We start from the raw sequence: 18,994 nt of genomic DNA, 5'->3' as shown, positions 1-18,994 counted from the left end.
TTTTTAATTTCCTTTTTGGAAAGCAATTGGGTACTGGTATGTGGAAGGTTATCCTCTGGGCCAGGAAAGGGGAGCCTTATTTGTGTCTGTATTAGGAAGTGGGGTGGCCCCGGGGGGGAGCCGACCTTTGGAGCAGTGATGGGCAGCTGGTGCTCATTTGATGGCGTTTCAGAGGGGTTTTATTTTGGACTGGTCTGGTCTGGCCCTGTGGACTGAACGCTGATATGTTTGCAGGTCTGAAGCCTGTTTTCCAGTCGGATTTTCTCTGAAAGAGATTCAGTCCCAGCATCACTCTATGATGGAAACCAAAATGCAGAAAGCGGGGGGAAATTAGGGAATTTTCTACAAAGGCATGCTCTGATCTGAATTAAAATGGTAATAGAAAGGCATTCAGCAAGTATCTTTTGCTGACCAACTTTGCAGGACTATATTCCTTTTGTTTCGCTCTCTTTTCTTTCTTTCTCTCCCTCAATTCCCGGCTGACAATTGACAGGAACTCCCTTTCATGGGTTTGGTCACTCGCTGACAGCAAACGCACCCAGCAGAAAATGCTCCAACTGTTGGTGTTTCCCAAGCGGGAAAACCTCTCAGGCTGAAGCTTGGGATCAGGAATACACCCTTTTAAGTAATCCTAGGGAATCCGCAATCTTTCCACGGTGACGAAGTTTTCTCGGAGCTTTCCTAGCTAGCACAGAGAGCCGATGAGCCGCCAGCCCCGCGCGGGGACGTTACCAGATTAAACCCAGCGGCACAATAGGCAGGGCGAAGTCCCACACCTTCCCATCGCTGCCGCCGACCGGATCCCCGCGGCTGGGCTGGGATCGCTTGTCCTGTGCTGAATGCATTACGTAAGGCAGGGATCGTTTGTCAGCCGCGATGGTACAAACATAGCTGCAGGCAGATTATGCAGAGAGAGAGAGAGAGAGGAGGGAGAGGGAGGAAGGTCTCTCCAGGAACGGTGCTCCACGCAACTGAGGATTGCAAGTTGGCAGGTTGGTGGCTGGCCGAGCTGCCGTGAGGGTGTCGCTGGCGGTCCCTGACATGCTCCTGTTCGTGTGGGATGCTTGAGACAGGGACGAGAGACTAAGTTGGTGGACGAGGATTGGCATGAGGATCGGACCAAAATGGAAGGGCTTCTGTCTCCGATGAGAACGAAGGTAGGGGAAGATGTAAATGTCTTTTGAAGCTGCTTTTAGCCGAGGAGGGGAAGGGGAGGTGCAGGGCTAGCTCTGTGAATAGGGGGCTTGCCGAGCTTTTGTCTCTTTTCTTTTCTCTCTCTTTTTTTTTTTCTTTCTTCTTTTTCAAAACTATACTCGTGAATGTAACTCGGCAGAAGAGCGACAGCAGTCGTCTCCAAGAGGGGAGTAACCCATCACTCTTCCTCGACAGAGATGACCTTTGTAAATGAGTTTGCCTTTTGGAGTAGACAGCCATATTTTTGTTTGAATTTCCAGTCGGAGGCTCTCATTGTGTCTGTGTGTCTATGCGTGCTCCCCAGGGAGCCGTTCGGGGAAAGCGTACCTGCGGCGCGGGAAGCGATGGATGGTGCCGGCGGGCTACCCCAGTATGGTATTTTCAGCAGCAAGGGATGCACAGACAAGCAAAGAGGGTGATTTTGTGCCCAAATACCCTGCCAGGGTGGGAGACCTCTTGGTGTGGACCCAGATCAGAAAGCTGTAAAAGAGGAACTGAGTATGCAGACCTAAGGAATTGCTGCACTTGTCTGCTGCCTTCTCACGCTCCCAACTCTCTTTAAAGGTTTGCCATTAATCCTCGTTATTAAAGAAACTTGAATTCCAGCAGGGAAAAGCCAGAGACAAATACAGTGATGGTTTAGTTTGTAAAATCTCCTTCTGTGCTATTATTTCTGTGTGGTCCTGGGTGATAGACTGAATCCTGATTGTATTTTATTTAGTCTCTGCCTCCATCCCATGTGGTAACTGCCTTTCTGATTTCGGTCCATCACCACATGCAATCCAACCCTGTTGTATTGTATCTCAGGACTGGAAGAACTGGAACTCAATGACAATTCTTGCTGGCAACAGGGTATATTCCTATGTCTTGAATGCAAGCAGTTTTGAAGGTGTAGTCAGACCAGAGCTGTTTCATATGAATGCCAGACTAGAAAAAATTCTAAGAAATCATCTGGTCCAGCCCTGTGCTGAGGCAGATCAGCTAGACTGGTCTCCTTGATTACATCCCTGCCATCCACTATCTTAAATTAAAGGCTCTTCAATGATTGAAAGTATTTTCAATATTAAATGCTAGAAAAGTGATTTAATTTGCCAGCAAGTGGCTGTACTGTAATTCTCCAGGGGAGTAATTTTTTTTTCCCACTTTAAATCAGTTCTTTCCTATCTTGCTCAGTAAGTTGGGGATTAAAAAAAGGACCTACGAACTTCATATAGCTCTCCATTACCAAGAATAATGCTAACGGGCAGTTTATAGAATGAAAGATTTATAAGGGATTATAGACCCAGCCATTCATACCTCTCATTACTGAGGAATACATACATTAGTGTTAGTCTTTGTAAGGCATTTCTCAGTATTACTTTTTAAAAAAAATTAAAAAAAAATCAGAGAATAGGAAACAAAAAACCTGCCCGATAGATCCCATTTCCATTATTAGAAAACGTAACTTTCAACATTTTAGTTGACGTTTCCATTCTGCTCCTTTAACCAGGGTTGCAATGATTGCTGGAGGCAGTCTCTCCCGGAATCGGTGCGCTATCAGGTTAACGCGTGGATTACAGTCAGACGCGTGTACTATCAGCACCTGCAGCACGCGTGCAGCTATAAAAATGACAGAGTAAGGGAAGTGGACCGGGACTGGGTATTATGTTTGTTCATCTGACTTGCTTCATGGCTGCAGCTGGAATGTAAATCCTAATAATGCCATTCATAACGTGTAATCGCAATTACCACGATCAGGTTATTTATTGATCCTATACAAGAATTTCCTTGCGAATATAGACATGATCCTTTGGAACACAATCTCCTCTAATATCAGAAAAAGGGACAGATTCTGACCTCCTTTGTGTATGGGAAAATCTTCTCAATCCAAAGCAATGCGATTTTAAACCATCGATTGCAATGATGTAAAACTGACGTGATTCTCTTGAAGATCCAGATGCTGACGTTGGTGTTACGTTGCTGTTAATCTGGAGTAGCTCAATGGCAGCTGATGGAGATATTAAAATAGACTCTGTGTAATAAAGATCAGGATTTGGCCCTTACATCTTTACCTTTCAGAGAAAAAACAATGAGAAGATTACTTGAATAGATTTGAAAACTAATCTCATTTCCGAGATGCTTTATAGCTGGCAGCGGCTCACTGCTCACTTGCGAGAAAATTGAGTGTAAAATCTACAACTCTCCAAATACAACCCTAATGTGCGATGCCTACAAAAAAACTTGACAACAGCGAGGCTGCCGACATGCCGAGACCCCTGCCTGTCACATTCCCTAATATTGCCTGGTTTTTTCCCCCTCTACTCCCCCATCTGCCTGATCCCATCTGTTGTCACTTGTTTTACGCTTAGGCTGCAACTGTTGGAGGCCAGTTGGAAGGTTTTTTTGTCCTTTGGTTTGTACGGTGACATGAAGGCTGGTGGGGTCCTCATCATCTCCGGCAGTGCTGCGTGGAGCGAGCCTAAAGTGTCTGTGAGCTCCAAGACTTTAACCTGCATGAAAACATCTCCACATTACAGTGAAATGCAAGTAAATGCTTGGGTTATATTTAGAGTCCCAGGCAGCTATATTCAGTCTGCTCAAATCTAGACAGAAAATTAAAACAAACAAACAAACAAACAAACAAAACCAAAACCAGTTTGCTTTGTTTCCATGGGTGAGCAGGAGTAAGGGCTGACTCTTGCAGGCACCTCTCACAGTCTGCCACCAAGGGGTGAGGACAACATGCATTGGCCTCTCATAGCCAAACACGTAAAGGGCTCTCTAATTAAAATAAGGTCCAAATCCCTGCAGGCAGGCTTGGGTGAATCTCACGGCCGCAACTGAAAATACGATTGCTGTCAGCTCTTTGGTCCTCTTTGCTCATAGAGGTTCCCACCCCACATCAGAGCAGAGGTGGGCACACCTTGACTTCAGAAGCCAAATTTATCATGCAGGAGGGCTGAAACGCTGGACACAGCATGCAGGGCAGAAACATGGGCACATGTCCTCGCCTCTCCATCCATCTCCACAACAGGGCTTGCCAGCAGAAGGCTGGGAATACAAACCAAGAGTATATTACATCAGGGACTTGTTTCCCATTCCACAAAGTGATAACCCATTTGGTTACTGGGCTGTGCTGGGTGATCATAGAGTGGGGTGCTGAATAACTTAGAAACTCTTTAAAATATTTGTTGAGGTAAATTGGGTATAAAATATTAAGTGCATTACACCATGTAATGAACTCCACTACAGTAAGTCATGGGTGGTTAATACATTTCTACTTTTGTATAACTGGGATGCACAAATGAATAAATTTAAGGGAAAGTGGAAGAAAACATGATAAAATGGGCTGGTATATTGAAACTGAAGCAGATAAGTGGAATGCATTGAACAGAAAACTTTCTGCATTTTTGGTTTGATGATGTTGATGTTTCACATGACTAGAAGAAATAGTTATTTGCAAATATTTGATGGGTTACTGGTGATACTGATAAATATTACCAGAATCAGTTGAATTCTGTAGCCTAGGATGTCTGAGCCTCCTTTTTAAGAGCAAATGAATGTACACAATAGAAATGTCCCCATGCCACCTTAAGAGACTGTGAAGTTGATTGAGTACCACCGAGTGAAAAGAATGAAGAAATGCATAAATATTGCACTCCTTTTGTTAGCCTCCATTTTAATTTGTTTTATAATCCTCAACACATGCACAATTTGCCTTAACCCTCAGTGCATTGCCCTCAGCAAATTACACTGGCATAAGAATTTCAGTAATTTCAGTTTCTCTGCCGCTGACACTTGCCAGTGCACGCTACTGAATTTGCAATGAGCACCTGGCTTGAACCACACAGAACTGGCTAGCTGCTCTATTTTCCCTTGAGAAGCCTGTGTTTGGTGCTATTTTGTTTATCAAAGCACTGCTTTTCTTTCAGACTGACTGAAAGAACTTTTTCAATGAACTTTTCGTCTATTCAGAAACACACACGGAGGGTAAATGGAGATTAATTACCGTTGAATTTACTAAGCTTTGCGTCCAAAGATAATGAATTTTGAGTGTTCCTGTGTACAGAGAATTCAGCTAGGGAACTCAGTAAATAATGTGTGTAATGTTTAGATAGTACTCTTAAAATGTTAATGGAGCTGTTCTCTGTTATTGAATCTTATTAACTTTATCTGTTTATTATAGATTTTGGGGATTAGCAAACTCCCATGGTGTTACTGTTTATTCGTTAAACCCTGTTGGCTCTACTTTCAAAGCAGTTTAGTTTTTGACCGCTAGATCTCTCTAGAATGGTTAAGTTGTCCTTTGTGCCTTACTTAGAGAAGTTCACAGCAGCTTGAAGCAGAGAAACTTTGGGAGGTACCACAACCCCTGTGAGTCTTGAATAGCAGAAGTCTGCAACGGCTGGCCTTTGAGATTGCCAGAGGAAATTGGAAGGGAAAATTGCCCCAGAGAAAGGGAAGTCTGGAGTCTGAGTTACACCTATGGATGGGATGGCTGTAGTCTTGAACCCCCTTGGATGGTAACTGAAAAGAGGTTGACATAGGCAGGTTTTTTTGTTATAGTATGAGGCTGCATCCAGCAAGGCATCTGAGCAAGTTCTTAACTTTAAGCTCACAAGCTGTCCTGTGAAAGTTAAAGTTAGGATCCTGCACTGTATGAAGAGCTACACATCTTAAAATCACCTTACGGCACTCTTGTACAAGCCAAGATGCAGAGTAAGTCCTTCGCATATGTCATGAAACCATTCCTGGTATTTTTAACAATGGCAAAAGACCAAATGGCAAAAGGGGGCACCTGTCCCTCCAAAAGCATGCACATTCCTCCTCTGGAGTCTCAGATCCCTGTTTTGATACCACTGTGTATTTAACTCCCATTTGAATATCTCGTCAAGATAACCACATACAGGTGTTAATGACACTCAGAGACTGGGATCTGCAAGGTCGTTTGGGGGATTCAGACCTCCTGGGTGGAGTAACTTCACATGGACAGTGAGCACTCAAACCTTTTGGGTTCCCGTGCAATCAGCCATGAGCTGGCGTGACCAGATGAAGTCATAGCATGGACTGGGAATCACCAGCGCCCCCTCAGCTGCCCGTCCATGGGGCACTCGCACTGTCTGCTGAGTTGCTTAGGGGGCACCTCCTTTTCTGCCTTATTAGCAGTTCGACTAAGTACTAAGTTTAATGAGGCCGTACATAATTCCCTGAGCCTGTAGATAGTTAAAAAGAAAGGCAATTGAAGAAATAATGAAGTCCTATTTCTGCTACTGTTAATCATAATTTTATAAATACCTGGGAGAGAGGTTGTAGGGGCATAACTCAGAGCAGAGTTTGGCTTCGGAATAGCTCTACCATAAGGTTATGCCTCTGGAAAAGCATTGTCCTTTCTGTTCTGCAACATTTCCTAAATCCATCCAGATTTAAAAACAATATATCACTGAACATAAAGCCAAAAGGTTATTTTTCCTCCCCAGCTGTGCTTTGTATCAGTGCAGTGAGATACCATGCCTGACTGGACCCTGCCTTCGCACATAGTCACGGCAGGGGTGGATTATTTGCTGTACAGGGGGAAAGCATCCTTGTGCATCCTGGGCAGGAGCTGGGCACTGCGCTGTTAATGAGAATTGCATTGCAGTAGCACTGGGGGGTCAAAGTCCAGCACAGAGACTTGTATGCTTACTGCTGGCCAAACATATGATGAGAAGACAATCCCTGTCCCCAAATGCTCCTCATTGAAGACTGGGAGGAAATGGAGGCATTTTGCCTCTGATTTGTAAGAAGCAAGGATTGCAGTGCAGCTTCTAATATATCACCTGTGATTCAATGACTGGGTGATGCTGCCCTTTCTCAGCATCTTCAGTGGCACAAATGAATCTAGGCTACACCATCCTAGCATGGAGCACCTTCGGGTGCACACCAGATTGAGCTCTTGCTGAGCACTACTGTGACAACCATCAGACAGCCCTGGAGATGGACCAGTAGGACCACAACGCCAGGGCTGCTTTGCCTTTCACAGACAGCACAATCGTCTGGTTGGGGTCCCCCCTCTGCCATCGCCAGCTGAGCATCAAGACATACATTGCTGGGAGATGCAAATCAGCTCGATACCCTGTCATGTCAGAGCCTGGGATGATCACAGCATGCCTTGATAGCCAAAGCTCACACATTGTCTATCAAGTGCCACTGGATCCTTTCAGGGGATGGAAACAGGAACTGCTCCAAAGTTCCCTGCTCACCTTCCACTGTTCAGACACCATGTCTCAGGTCAAGCCAGCCTGCACCCTGGCCTTGACTCTCCACGTCTTGCTCAGTCTGTGTAAAGCCCAGGCTGCATCATTGGTATCCAGGAACATCTCAGGTCCCTAAAACCTTCCTGCAGCTGAGGTTGCCTGGAAAGTTCCAACGACCTTCTCTTGGCTCCCATGGGAGGTCACAGAATAGCAAACTGGGGGGCTATGTAAAGACCACAATGATACCAAATTGAAATTAATAATAGCATCAATGCTAATAATAACATAATAATAATCATCATCATCATCTTTAAAATGTAGTAGGACAAGGCATGGACTGGAAGAATCAAAGACAATGACACCATTAGCAGTGTAAATCTCACTAGCTCAGTGTGTGGGTTACTGGCTTCAGGGTTATTTTAATAAGCACAGAGCAAACACACTGGTGAGCACCCATCTTCCTAGTCATTTCATTAAGCAGTTTGCTTAATGGGTGGCTGTTGGTGAGGCAATTGGCCATCCTTTTCAAAAGCAGAACTCAGACCCATCCACTGTTAGCTGTGAATCACAGGTTGTATCCACTGGGGAAGGTTATAAAGTCTTCAGTGCTGTAAAAATGGGAAAGCTGAAAAAATGGGCACGTTGAGAGGATGATTATGGAAACAAAAATGTCCCAAAATGCCAGCATAGTAGTTATCTATGGCGGAAAAGAGCTCTCCTGCACAGCTGTCTGATATATTAGGTCATTCTGAAGGCAGTTACTGGTAGGGATTGTGTGCGTTTAATGTTTGGGACTGTATGGAATGCAATAAAGCACTTGCACAATGCATATTTCATGTACAAAACGTCTGATCCGTGACCAGCGCATACCAGTATAGCTCTAAACACCTCAGCACATGCTTAAGTAGTAATCAGCTATTCCATATATTTTACTGATTTTAAATGGGCGTGTGGGCTTTCTTCCTGAGAATGCACACCTAATGTACTTTAACTTTCCCTACATTCCTCTTTTATCTACATTGCAATATAAACTCCACCAAATCTATGAGACCAAGAGTCCAACCCCATTTGTGATTCAAACCAGCAAGACAAAAACCCCAGGCCCTGCATGTTGTTCCAGTTCAGAGGAGACCTGAGGACAGATACAGGTGTCTTTCTGATGTAATTTATAAACATATAACAATGTCAATAAACATACAAAGTCCTGTTTCCCTGAGCACAGCAGGTATCAAACAAATGAGAGGGCAGGTTTTCTGCTCAAGGTGCCTTCTTTCATGCAACATCCATCCACACCTGTGTTTTTCCTTGATGCTTTGGTCCTCAGCTTGGTTATACTATGGAGGTGGGGTTTTTTCCTATCCCTAACACAGTCACAGGGTATCACAACACATGGCAGACCATCTAAGGGAGTCAATCGCTTCTTCTCTTCAAGCTCCAGGTCCTCATTTGGGTTTTTTAGGGAAAGCCCCTGTCCCCTTTGAGCAGGAGTTGTGGAGGAATTTGCAGCCTGCCAGCACTCAGCCTCTCCCCACGTTCAGAACAGCAAAACCTCCCAAAATGCAGATGTCCCCAGGCAGAGCCATTGACTCAGGTCACATATCACAGGGTGAACACTGCTATTAAAGGCTGATTTTATAGTAAATGCAGTATAAATAACAGTAATAAAAATGCACCACTCCTTCTTTTACAAAATCTTCTTCATGGGTCTCTGATGCAACAATAGTCAGAAGAAAGCGGTGGCTCTCGTGATGTGCCATGGGGTCCCCTGGGCCACAGTGCTGACGAGGCACAGACCAAAGCAGCAGCCAAACCCATTCCAGTCTCTCTGAAAACACGCAGATATCATCGCTCTTCTGCTCATCCGGGGCTTGGTAGCACAAACGCTTGCAAAGCTTGACTCCGCTGAAGTAACATTAAAGGTAGAAGTAATCTCCTGGGTAGACAGCACTTAAACCACTTGGGGCTTTGAAGACAGGAGGTCAAAAACAATATATCAAGTCAGTTATCAGCCAGTCCCGTCTTCCCTTCCTCCCCTCCCTCTGGCTTAGAGCTGCAGGAGCTCAGGTCCTTTGATGTAAACCTGTCAGACACTTTGGTCTCCCCTGCTCTGCTCTGCCCTATTCTTACACATACATATTTGTGTGAGATTTTAATTATAGGCATGATCATATTGGTAAGAAAATCCTTCCTTAATTACACGGTCAATTAATTCTAGTAGCTTAGGAACTGAAAGACGAAGTTAGGTGAAATCATTACTTCTTCATCTAAAGCTGGATCTCTCTACGGCCAGGTTTGGAATAATACTGTGGAAGTCATTTTTCTTTAGAAAAATGGATTTCATTTAGAAGAGATTAAATTATTTTGGATAGAGGGAATTAGAGTATTATCTGGTGCCACTGAAACTCTTTTCCAGCAAGACTAATTACATACAGAACTCATCTTTTCAGTAAATACTCCATAATCAGGCCCAAGAAATATATGGTACAAATAAGGGAATATTCAGCCTCATTACAGCTGGCACAACCGCTCACCTAACGTACTGTGGTCTTTAGAGAGAGATCAGGTGAGATGAGAGATTAAATGTGTCTTCGTAACATCAGATACCTCTCCATGGCACCACTGCCTCAAAGTTTATCCTCACACCCTCACTGGTAGTTGTGTAGCACACGTACATGTACCGATGGGACTGGGGTAGGGATGCCTGAGAAACATCCAGGCTGAAACTCATCTGAGCTTTAAGCCGGGGTCCGTCCCTGTCTCTATTAGACCAATGACTCCCAGCATAGAATCATAAATTCATAGAATCATTTAGGTTGGAAATGACCTAAGATCATCAAGTATAACTGTTAACCTAAGACTGCCAAGTCCACCACTAAACCTTGTCCATAAGTGCCACATCTACGTATCTTTTAAATTCCTCCAGGGATGGTGACTCCACCACTTCCCTGGGCAGCCTGTTCCAATGATTGACAACCCTTTTGGTGAAGAAATTTTTCCTAATATCCAATCTAAACCTCCCCTAGCACAATTTGAGGCCATTTCCTCTTGTCCTAGCACTTGTTATTTGGGAGAAGAGACCAACCCCCACCTGGCTACAACCTCCTTTCAGGTAGCTGTAGAGAGTGATAAGGTCTCCCCTCAGCCTCCTTTTCTCCAGGCTAAAAAAATCCCAGTTCCCTCAGCTGCTCCTCGTGAGACTTGTGCTCTCAACTCTTCACCAGCTTCATTGCCCTTTGGACACACTCCAGCAGCAAAATATCTTTCATGTAGTGAGGGACCTCACCAGTGCCGAGTACAGGGGGACAATTGCTTCCCTAGTCCTGCTGGCCACACTATTTGTGATACAAGCCAGGATGCTGTTGGCCGTCTTGGACACCTGGGCACACTGCTGGCTCATATTCAGACGGCTGTCAACCAACACCCCCAGGTCCGTTTCCGCCAGACAGTTTTCCAGCCACTCTTCGTCAAGCCTGTAGTGTTGCATGGGGTTGTTGTGACCCAAGTGCAGGACCCAGCACTGAGCCTTGTTGAACCTCAGCCCATCGATCCAGCCTGTCCAGATCCCTCTGTAGAGCCTTCCTACCCTTAAGCAGATCAACACTTCCGTACAACTTGGTGATATCTGCAAACTTACTGGAGGTGCACTTGATCCCTTTGCCCAGATCATTGACAAAGATATTAAAGAGAACTGGCCCCAGTGCAGAGCTCTGGGGAACACCACTTGTGACCGGCTGCCAACTGGATGTAACTCCATCCACCACAACTCTTTGGGCCTGGCCATCCAGCCAGGTTTTAACCCAGCAAAGAGTACACCCGTCCAAGCTGTGAGCAGCCAGTTTCTCCAGCAGAATGCTGTGATAAATGGTGTCAAAGGCTTTACTAAAGTCCAGGTAGACAACATCCACAGCCTTTCCCTCATCCACTAAGCAGGTCACCTTGTCATAGAAGGAGATCAGGTTAGTCAAGCAGGACCTGCCTTTCATGAACCCATGCTGACTGGGCCTGATCACCTGGTTGTCCTATACATGCCATGTGATGGCACTCAAGATGATCTGCTCCATCTGGGGCAGGAAGCCTGTGTTGCATCCCCAGGATCCCTGCTGACACCCACAGCAGCATGGAAAATAAAGCACAAGTGCAAGGGAAGCAAAATCCAAGCTGGAATAAACAGTCTAGGATGCAGGGGAGGATGTGGACAGAGGATTAGGACTGGAGTAAGGTGTTTGAGAAGTGGCAACCAGGACTAAATAGATGAGGTCAGGAGAGGATGAGTGAGGGATAGAGGGGCAAGGAGGTGGCAGAGGACTTCTTCCCATGGCGTGGAAACCTCCTTCTGCCCAGATCCCATGTCCCAGCTGGATGCAGGTGGTAAAATGCACACATGTAAAGGTGATTTATAAAGAGGGAACACCATCAAGATGCAAAGCTGGGAAATACTGGAGCAAGGGACATCCCTGCAGCCCTGTCCCATCTAATTATGCAGTCCCACATTGTTTTTCCACAGGTTTCTTCTCATCTTGTGCCTAAGATGGACAGTAGTCAGATAATGAGCAGCTATTCCTGATTTTGTATTCTCCTCATTTCTCAGTGAATAACCCTAGGTCTTACTTACTGAATACTGCCCTGAAAACAGAATTATTCATTTTCTCATGTATTTTTTTTTCCTGTACTACTAATTGCAACAGTATCTAAGTTAATCAAAACCTGTAATCAGACTCTGGGTTTGTCGCCATTTAATTGATGCAGAACTGAGCCATGAAGGAATTGTTAAAGGTCTCCTCCAGTTTTGGGCCATTTCTGACTTTTCCATGTCTCTAACATCATACAGCACTTTCTGTGTTCATTGTGCCCCTCACCATTTGCCTCTGGCAGAGCCCAGGCTTTCTTTTCATGTGCCAGGGGTGTCGTTCACAAACCCAAAAATAAAGCTTAGATGTCAGGGATCGTTAGTAAAATTTTGGGATATATGAATTACCCATCACCAACTGTCTTCACCCAAAGACTATTTCATCTTCTGCAGTGATCCTCAGCCTCATTCCCTGTGCACCTTCTACCTGCCTCAAATGCCAAAGAGCCCTTCAGAAAGCAGACGCCTTCACTGATTCATCCTTACAACAGCTCCACCCTACACAGGGAAGAAGGAAACCATGGGGGCATAGGTTAAGGTGAAGGGAGCATATGATCATGCAATTAAAAACTGCATCATAAAACATCCAGTTATGCCTGGCATTTTCTAACTTTTCACCCTGATATTCACCCAGTGCAGTTTCCACATGTATAATAAATACCAACATTCATATGGCTGTTGTCACATGGCTATTTTTTACTTAACCTCATGTTATTAATTCCCCCTAAGAATTCAAGATAAATTGACTGCAGTTAATCATTCTTGCACTTTTTCAGAGTAACCCAGACTGAAAAACAGATAGCCGTGGGAGTAGATGTGAGCAGAGCTGAACTGACTACATGAAAAGACCAGGCAGCTTTTGAAAGCACAAATAAAAATATGGGACTGTGGCAAAACCATATGCTGAGGGTGAGGAGTGAAATTTGTCTCCTTCCACTTGCATCTCTCTGTATACCACCTTTGCCTGGAATAAATGTCTTTGCATATTCCACATGAAAAGCTGTGTCTGATTATTTGCTCTCATTTGGTAGGGTAGTAAAGAAAGCTTTATAAAATGGGTGTGACTTTTACAGTGTGTTACAACTAATTTTCAGAAATATGTGTCTGCATATGCCAGTAGTTACTCGATTTTAAATCACTCATGCACATTTACTGATGGTATTTGCATTCTTGTTGAGTGTAGATTTTCTAATTAGTAAACATATTATTATTATTATTAAGGTAGATTGTTGGGTAGATTAAGCAGAAAACATTATATTTTTGGCATTTCTTTAACCTCCAACCAGGTCTTTTCAGGTTCTAATTTTTTTTTCTTTTTCTTTTTTTCTTAGACCACAGTTTTATCACATATGTCTGGGTTTGAGGTTTTTTTGAAGATCCTCTTAAATGGGTGATAACAGTGTTCTGGTGCTTCAGCAGGTGCAAGGGAAAACATCAGACAAATATTTCAAACCTCTCCCACAGACATCACAAACCTCTTTCACCAAATGAGCCAGCATTTCTCCTGGATACAGCAAAAAGAAAAGGGAAAGGTGGCAGAACAAGCAGGTGACTGAGATTACATTGCGTAGAGTCAGAGTCTCTGCTGGCATGACTCCTGAAACTCAGTAGAGATAAACTGCAGTTTGTCGTACATGCAGCTGAGTCCCAGGCTTATTTGTGAGAATGAGTCACATTAATATGGGAACATCACAGATGCACAGAGAGATGGTAAAGCTGTTTGGGAGGCCATCAAAGGCTTGAAAATAACAAATATAAAAGAAGAAAATAAGAAAAGTTAGTATTTTTCAATCTGGATGGAAAAAAGATAAATGTGGGTTTTTTTTTTTTCTTGGTTTTTTTTTTTCTTTCCTGTGAAAAGCATGTACACCATTAAATCAGCTTTAGCCATTAATCTTCACCAGGACATATCACCCACGGTACAAACAGGGAGATGAAATAGAGCTACGTAGCCTATTACATATGTTGCAAAAGAATTCGCGGAGAAAAGACCAAACTCAAAGAGAATGAAATGCAGGGCAGAGACTCAGAAAACTTGAGTTATTCCACCAACCTTGAAGGAACTGTGTCAGTTTGTATTCAGTCAGGAATGTGGCCACTCCTTTGTCTATGTGATGCTCCAGACAGTGCAGAATAAGGACCAAAAATTGGGAATTCTTTAAAACTTTAACTTCTAGAGATTAACTGGTAAATTCTTGCCAGAGATGGTGCCTTTGTAGACAAGCCATGGAAATTTTTAGCAAAGAATGGGGAATATTTGCATTGGTATGAACAAAACTAAAATCAAACCAAACTGTAACTCAGAAGCAAGGAGAGATTCATGGTGATTCACAAAATAAGATATCTTAGAAATACTTCCAAAAAGGAAGTGGTTAAAGACTCTCAGAAGCAAAAATTAATATTGAGCATTTACATTCATTTGACAGAATTTATCTACTCTTCTGCTCCATAAAACCTAAGTGCAGTACTTAACCTGCAACCCCCAGCGATGTCTGGTGTGTGTTACTTCCCAGCCCTGGCGATGCTCAGAGACGTGCTCTGGAATGCAGAATGAAGTATGCAGTGGAGTCTGTGGGCTGAAGGGAAATCATTATTACACAGTAATCAATAGTGTGCATCTTGCGTGGCTTCTCGGCTTCTCTGACATCCTACCATAGCTGTCAGAGGTTGGGATTGGGGTTTTTTTCTGATTTGAATAAGGTCATAGTTTGTTTGTGGGCTTTTGATTTGAATCGATTTTCTTCCTTTTATGATGATGACAACACTCCTAAATTAGCCAGTGGCACTGAAGCCTCAATATACATCATTTTAGCACCTGGGGACAAACACACTCATGGTGGTGGTGAATGTTATTCCCTTAAAACCAATGCAGCTGAAATTGCAGTATTTTGATTTAATTTATTTCATATGGTTTGCGGGTTTTTAAGTGTAGGAGTGAGACAGGGGGAAGGGAGCAGGATCAAGTTCTTTCCTCCATGTGATATGTTGATAAAGAGGATAAGCAGAGTCCTGCTAATGCCAGACTTGCAAAGGCAAGGACTTTTACCATTCCCAGGTGGTCCTAGAGATGGACCGTCTGGACGCAGCTTGGGATGGATCATGATGCCAGGATCCTTCTGCCAGAGAGTAATGGGATTCACTGAGTCTCTAAAAGTCACACAGGGTGGAAATTTGGCTTAAAATTTTCCTGTCAAAGCTTTTCCAGATTGCCTGCTTCCAAGATGTCTTGGTCAAAACATGTTAGCCTCAGACTTTCTCCCAGTCCACATCAAGGTTTCAGCAGCATCTCAGAGCACTCAGTTGATGGATTCCCCAGACTCAGGGGCTCTGCAATTGCCCAAGAAAACTCACCCACAGGCTCCCTGCACCCCAGCAGTTCTCCAGTGGAAAGGACTTAGGATGGCAAGGTCTTGGCCCCAGTCCTTTGGAACTTGCAGGTCTTTTGGTTTGGTACTGAGGACCTTAAGCACACTAGTGTCCTTGCTGTTAAGTGCCTTGGTTCCTCCCTGGGAAGGGTGAAGACCTTGATAGCCTTCCTGTAGTCAGGGCTTCACAGGGAACTAAGTGATGAGCCTTTTGCTGGGACTAGGGGTTACAAACACCCTGAAGAGTGTGGGTAAGGTCCTGGTGTCTGGGTCCTGGAGAGAACAGGGCAGTAGGGAAATAGAAGATCAGCGTCCTGTGCTGCCTCATCGTCTTCTTCCAGCAAAAAAAGACTTGAGAGATTTCCACTGTGGCCTCAGAAACTTCTTAGTGTTGGCTTCCTTCCCAGCTCTGAGTCGGCCTCACAGATTCATAGAAATGCTGTTGAAATAACACACTCCCATGGATAACACCCTAAAAACTTCTGCTGTGTTCTCCCACTGCACTTACTGCGAGACAAGAAATGTTAATGCCTTGAGGGCATTCTCTTAATTGCATGGCTTCTGTCCAGTGGAAGCATATGTACAAATTAGCTGCGATTGCTGGTGTGCACAGTGATAGTGCTCCTCAGGAAGATCTCTGCTGGTATTAACACAAACACAAGAGGTAATTCCATAGAGAAGTCAGCCATGGTTTGGTATTAATCCTCAGGCACAAGGCATAAGGATTTTCTGGTTTGACTCTAATGAAAAAGGAACCATGGTAATAATAGGGTCCTCCAGCCAGCTGATTATGAGAGATTAATTAACACCTAGTGCAATGTGAGTATATTCCATACCTTATGTAGAAAGGCAGAAGAAAATGGAAGGGTATTTTGGTGAATGAACAAGTGTCAGTGAGGAACGGGTAAAAAGTTGTGAATTACATCTGCATTATTCTTAATGTGATTGTTCCTAGTCCCCCAAGGCTGTGGATGCCTTATAAATGAATTGAAAAAACAATGTGGGAAATAAAGAAAAAAAGCAATGGTTGTAAATCCAAAGTGATGCCACTGTTGTGCTTGCTGCTTTGGCGGGCAGGGGTCTCATCTTCAAATTCGTTTGTGGCATGCCACAAATGCTCAGAGTGAGCAACCTCCTTCACCAGCAAACTCACAAAGCACCAGCCCTCACCTTATCCCAACGCTGTATGAGAGGTGATTAAGTCCTAAAGATTGTTTATTCCCCTTTGAAACTGGTATTCTGAGCTAGCCAGGAGGGTTTTCTCTGGGGATTTGTTTAAGGGAACAGGTCAGGCAAGCAATAGCACTGCTGCCTGTGTTCTTGTCATGTGCTGACCAGACCATCTTCCAGGTGAGAAAGCAACCTCTTCTCCAGTCGTGGTCCCACCCGGGTCATGGTCTGAGACTCTTGCTCCCAAAGGTTTGGTGGTGTCATCGGTGGCAGGCTTTTGCCCACTGGGACAAAGCATGGGTCACTCCTATGCTTTATGCAGCCCGGCAGAGCTTTGATAATGGGGTTTGAAGGCTGGTTAGCAGCTGTATTCACCTGTAGTAAGGCAGCTACAAAGTCAAGGTATGCAATTATTAATGTGGTCACTAGCAAAGTGCTCAGGAGGAAGAAACAAGGAAGCTGCCAGGCAATTGCAGGAAAACAGAGCCAGATGAAAAACAAGCCCTGAAAGGTAAGATGCTCTGAGAAGGAAGGGTGGGTGTGAGCTCCTGAGGACTGCTGGATTCAGAAACACTTGTAGCTGAACCTTGCCTGACATGCTTGTTGCTTCCCTGCCCTTAGGGAAGTTACTTAAATCTCTGGTTTTATCTCCCCCAGTTTTCTAAATTGAAGTTGTAATACCTGCCCACCTACTCACCTTTCAAAAGAATATTCTGAAGCTCTGTTTGTTTGCAAACTGCTCAGGAAATAGCATATGCCAAACACTCTCTCAGTATACAGCAAAATTTATAAAAAAAATAGGGCTAGAAGGCACTCGGGCTCAGAGACAAAATAGGCAGATTTGCACTGTTCACAGTCGGAGTTTGTCCAAACTGTTCTCAATATTTCCAGCATGGGAGATTTGACCCCCAGGTAACCAGCTCCTCTCCCAGTGCTTAACTAGTCTTATGGTTAAAGAGAGTTTCCTAATGCCCACTTCATTTCTCTCTGCAGAGTAAGCCAGATTGTCCTTCTCTTGCATTTAATCCCTGCTCTATCTACAAACTGCTTCACAACCTCTCAGGCTTCTCTTTTCCAGACCACAGAAATCTACCTCATTTAACCTTTCTTCACTGCTTGTTTTCTATATTGCAATCATTACTACTGCCCTCTTCCAGAAATTGTCCAATAATTTCTTTGAAGGTGGTGTGCAAATGTGGACCCAATCTCCAAGCCATAGATATGTCTGCTACATCTTGAACAAATCCCTCAGATGAGCTCTGCCTTTGCATCTTGGGTTTTTTTGGGTTGTTTTTGGTTTTTGGTTTGGGGTGGGGTTTTTTTTGCAATATAGCATCATGCTATTGATTCGTGTGCAGTTTGGGATTCAAAACACTGCAATCTAAATTATATTCTACATGGCATGGACATTTACCCTACTGGTAAGTTGCTGCCTTTTATTGTTGTGAAACCTTTCACATCTTTTCTAATTTGCCAACCTCCAATATTTTTCTCTCCGCACACATCCACATGCCAATTTTTATTGGCAAACTGTTGTAAAATTTAACAGAAAATGCTACTATTGCTACAGGTTTACTTTAACCATCCCGTAAAAATTAATATAAAATGAAAGCCCTGCCGTAAAACGCTTTAATACCCCATGAGCAGAATATTCATCTCTGTTACATTTTATAGGGTTTTAGAGCAACTCTAACAAACCCCTATGAATTTAGGGCTAAATCTTTAGCTTGCGTAACTTGCTGTGTCTGCTTTGACTTCATTATAGCCATATTCATTCACAGCAAGTGAGGAGCCAGCCTTTCATCTCTACTGCATGCCACAGGAACTGTGCTTCTCAGGGCTGACCGAGACACTGTACACTTTGGACCATATCTTCTCACACCTCGTGAGCCTCATGCGTGCAAGGAGGGAGCAGCATAAGTGATGGGAGGAGGTGGCCTCTTTGCATCTCTGAAGTGTGACCTGGATTTTGCTTTTCCAGGACAAGTAATAAAAAGCCAGCACAGAAGTGCAGCTAAAACTCCCTCTTTTTCAAGGGTGAAATAATAGAGATATCTTCCGAGTCCTCAGCGCTGTAAGTAGTCACATGAGGTGCTGATATCAGTGCTGGTGGCCAAAGAGCAACCCCAAATCCCACACTAGGGTTGGTTGCAGATCTTCCCATTATGCTTCCAGTGGCTCCGTTGCGTCCAATGACAGCAGGAGCCAACACAGAGTCTTTGATCCAAGCCCAAACTTCTGCTTGGCTCATGGCAAGGCATTGCATGCTGGGATGTATAGTCCTTGCTGGATAATTAAGGGAAAAGATGGACACAATTTGGTAAATCACCCATAAATCAAGCCCAACACAATGGCTCTTGGCAGGTTGCTAGTGTGACACTTAATTGAGGAAAATTTGGCCCTCATCATTGTTCCATGTGAATCTA

General features: G+C 44.0%; 1 protein-coding gene across 2 annotated transcripts in view; it reads left to right on the top strand.

The window, feature by feature from the left end:
- FRMD4A (FERM domain containing 4A) overlaps positions 1-18,994 on the top strand; it is a 383,039-nt gene that overhangs the window by 86,736 nt on the left and 277,309 nt on the right. The window contains exon 1 of one of the 2 annotated variants that reach the window (XM_075767639.1): positions 799-1,157. The exons of the other annotated variant lie outside the window; for it this stretch is intronic. Within the exon in view, the coding sequence (XP_075623754.1) occupies positions 1,125-1,157 (33 nt within the window). The 5' untranslated portion in view covers positions 799-1,124. Of the gene's footprint in view, positions 1-798; positions 1,158-18,994 lie in introns of those variants that run through there. 2 annotated transcript variants of the gene reach the window in all.

The sequence above is a fragment of the Balearica regulorum genome, chromosome 1 (assembly GCF_011004875.1).
Source record: "Balearica regulorum gibbericeps isolate bBalReg1 chromosome 1, bBalReg1.pri, whole genome shotgun sequence".
NCBI lineage: Eukaryota > Metazoa > Chordata > Aves > Gruiformes > Gruidae > Balearica > Balearica regulorum.
The sequence above is the reverse complement of the archived record's forward strand: the minus strand, read 5'-3'. Positions and strand labels throughout refer to the sequence as shown.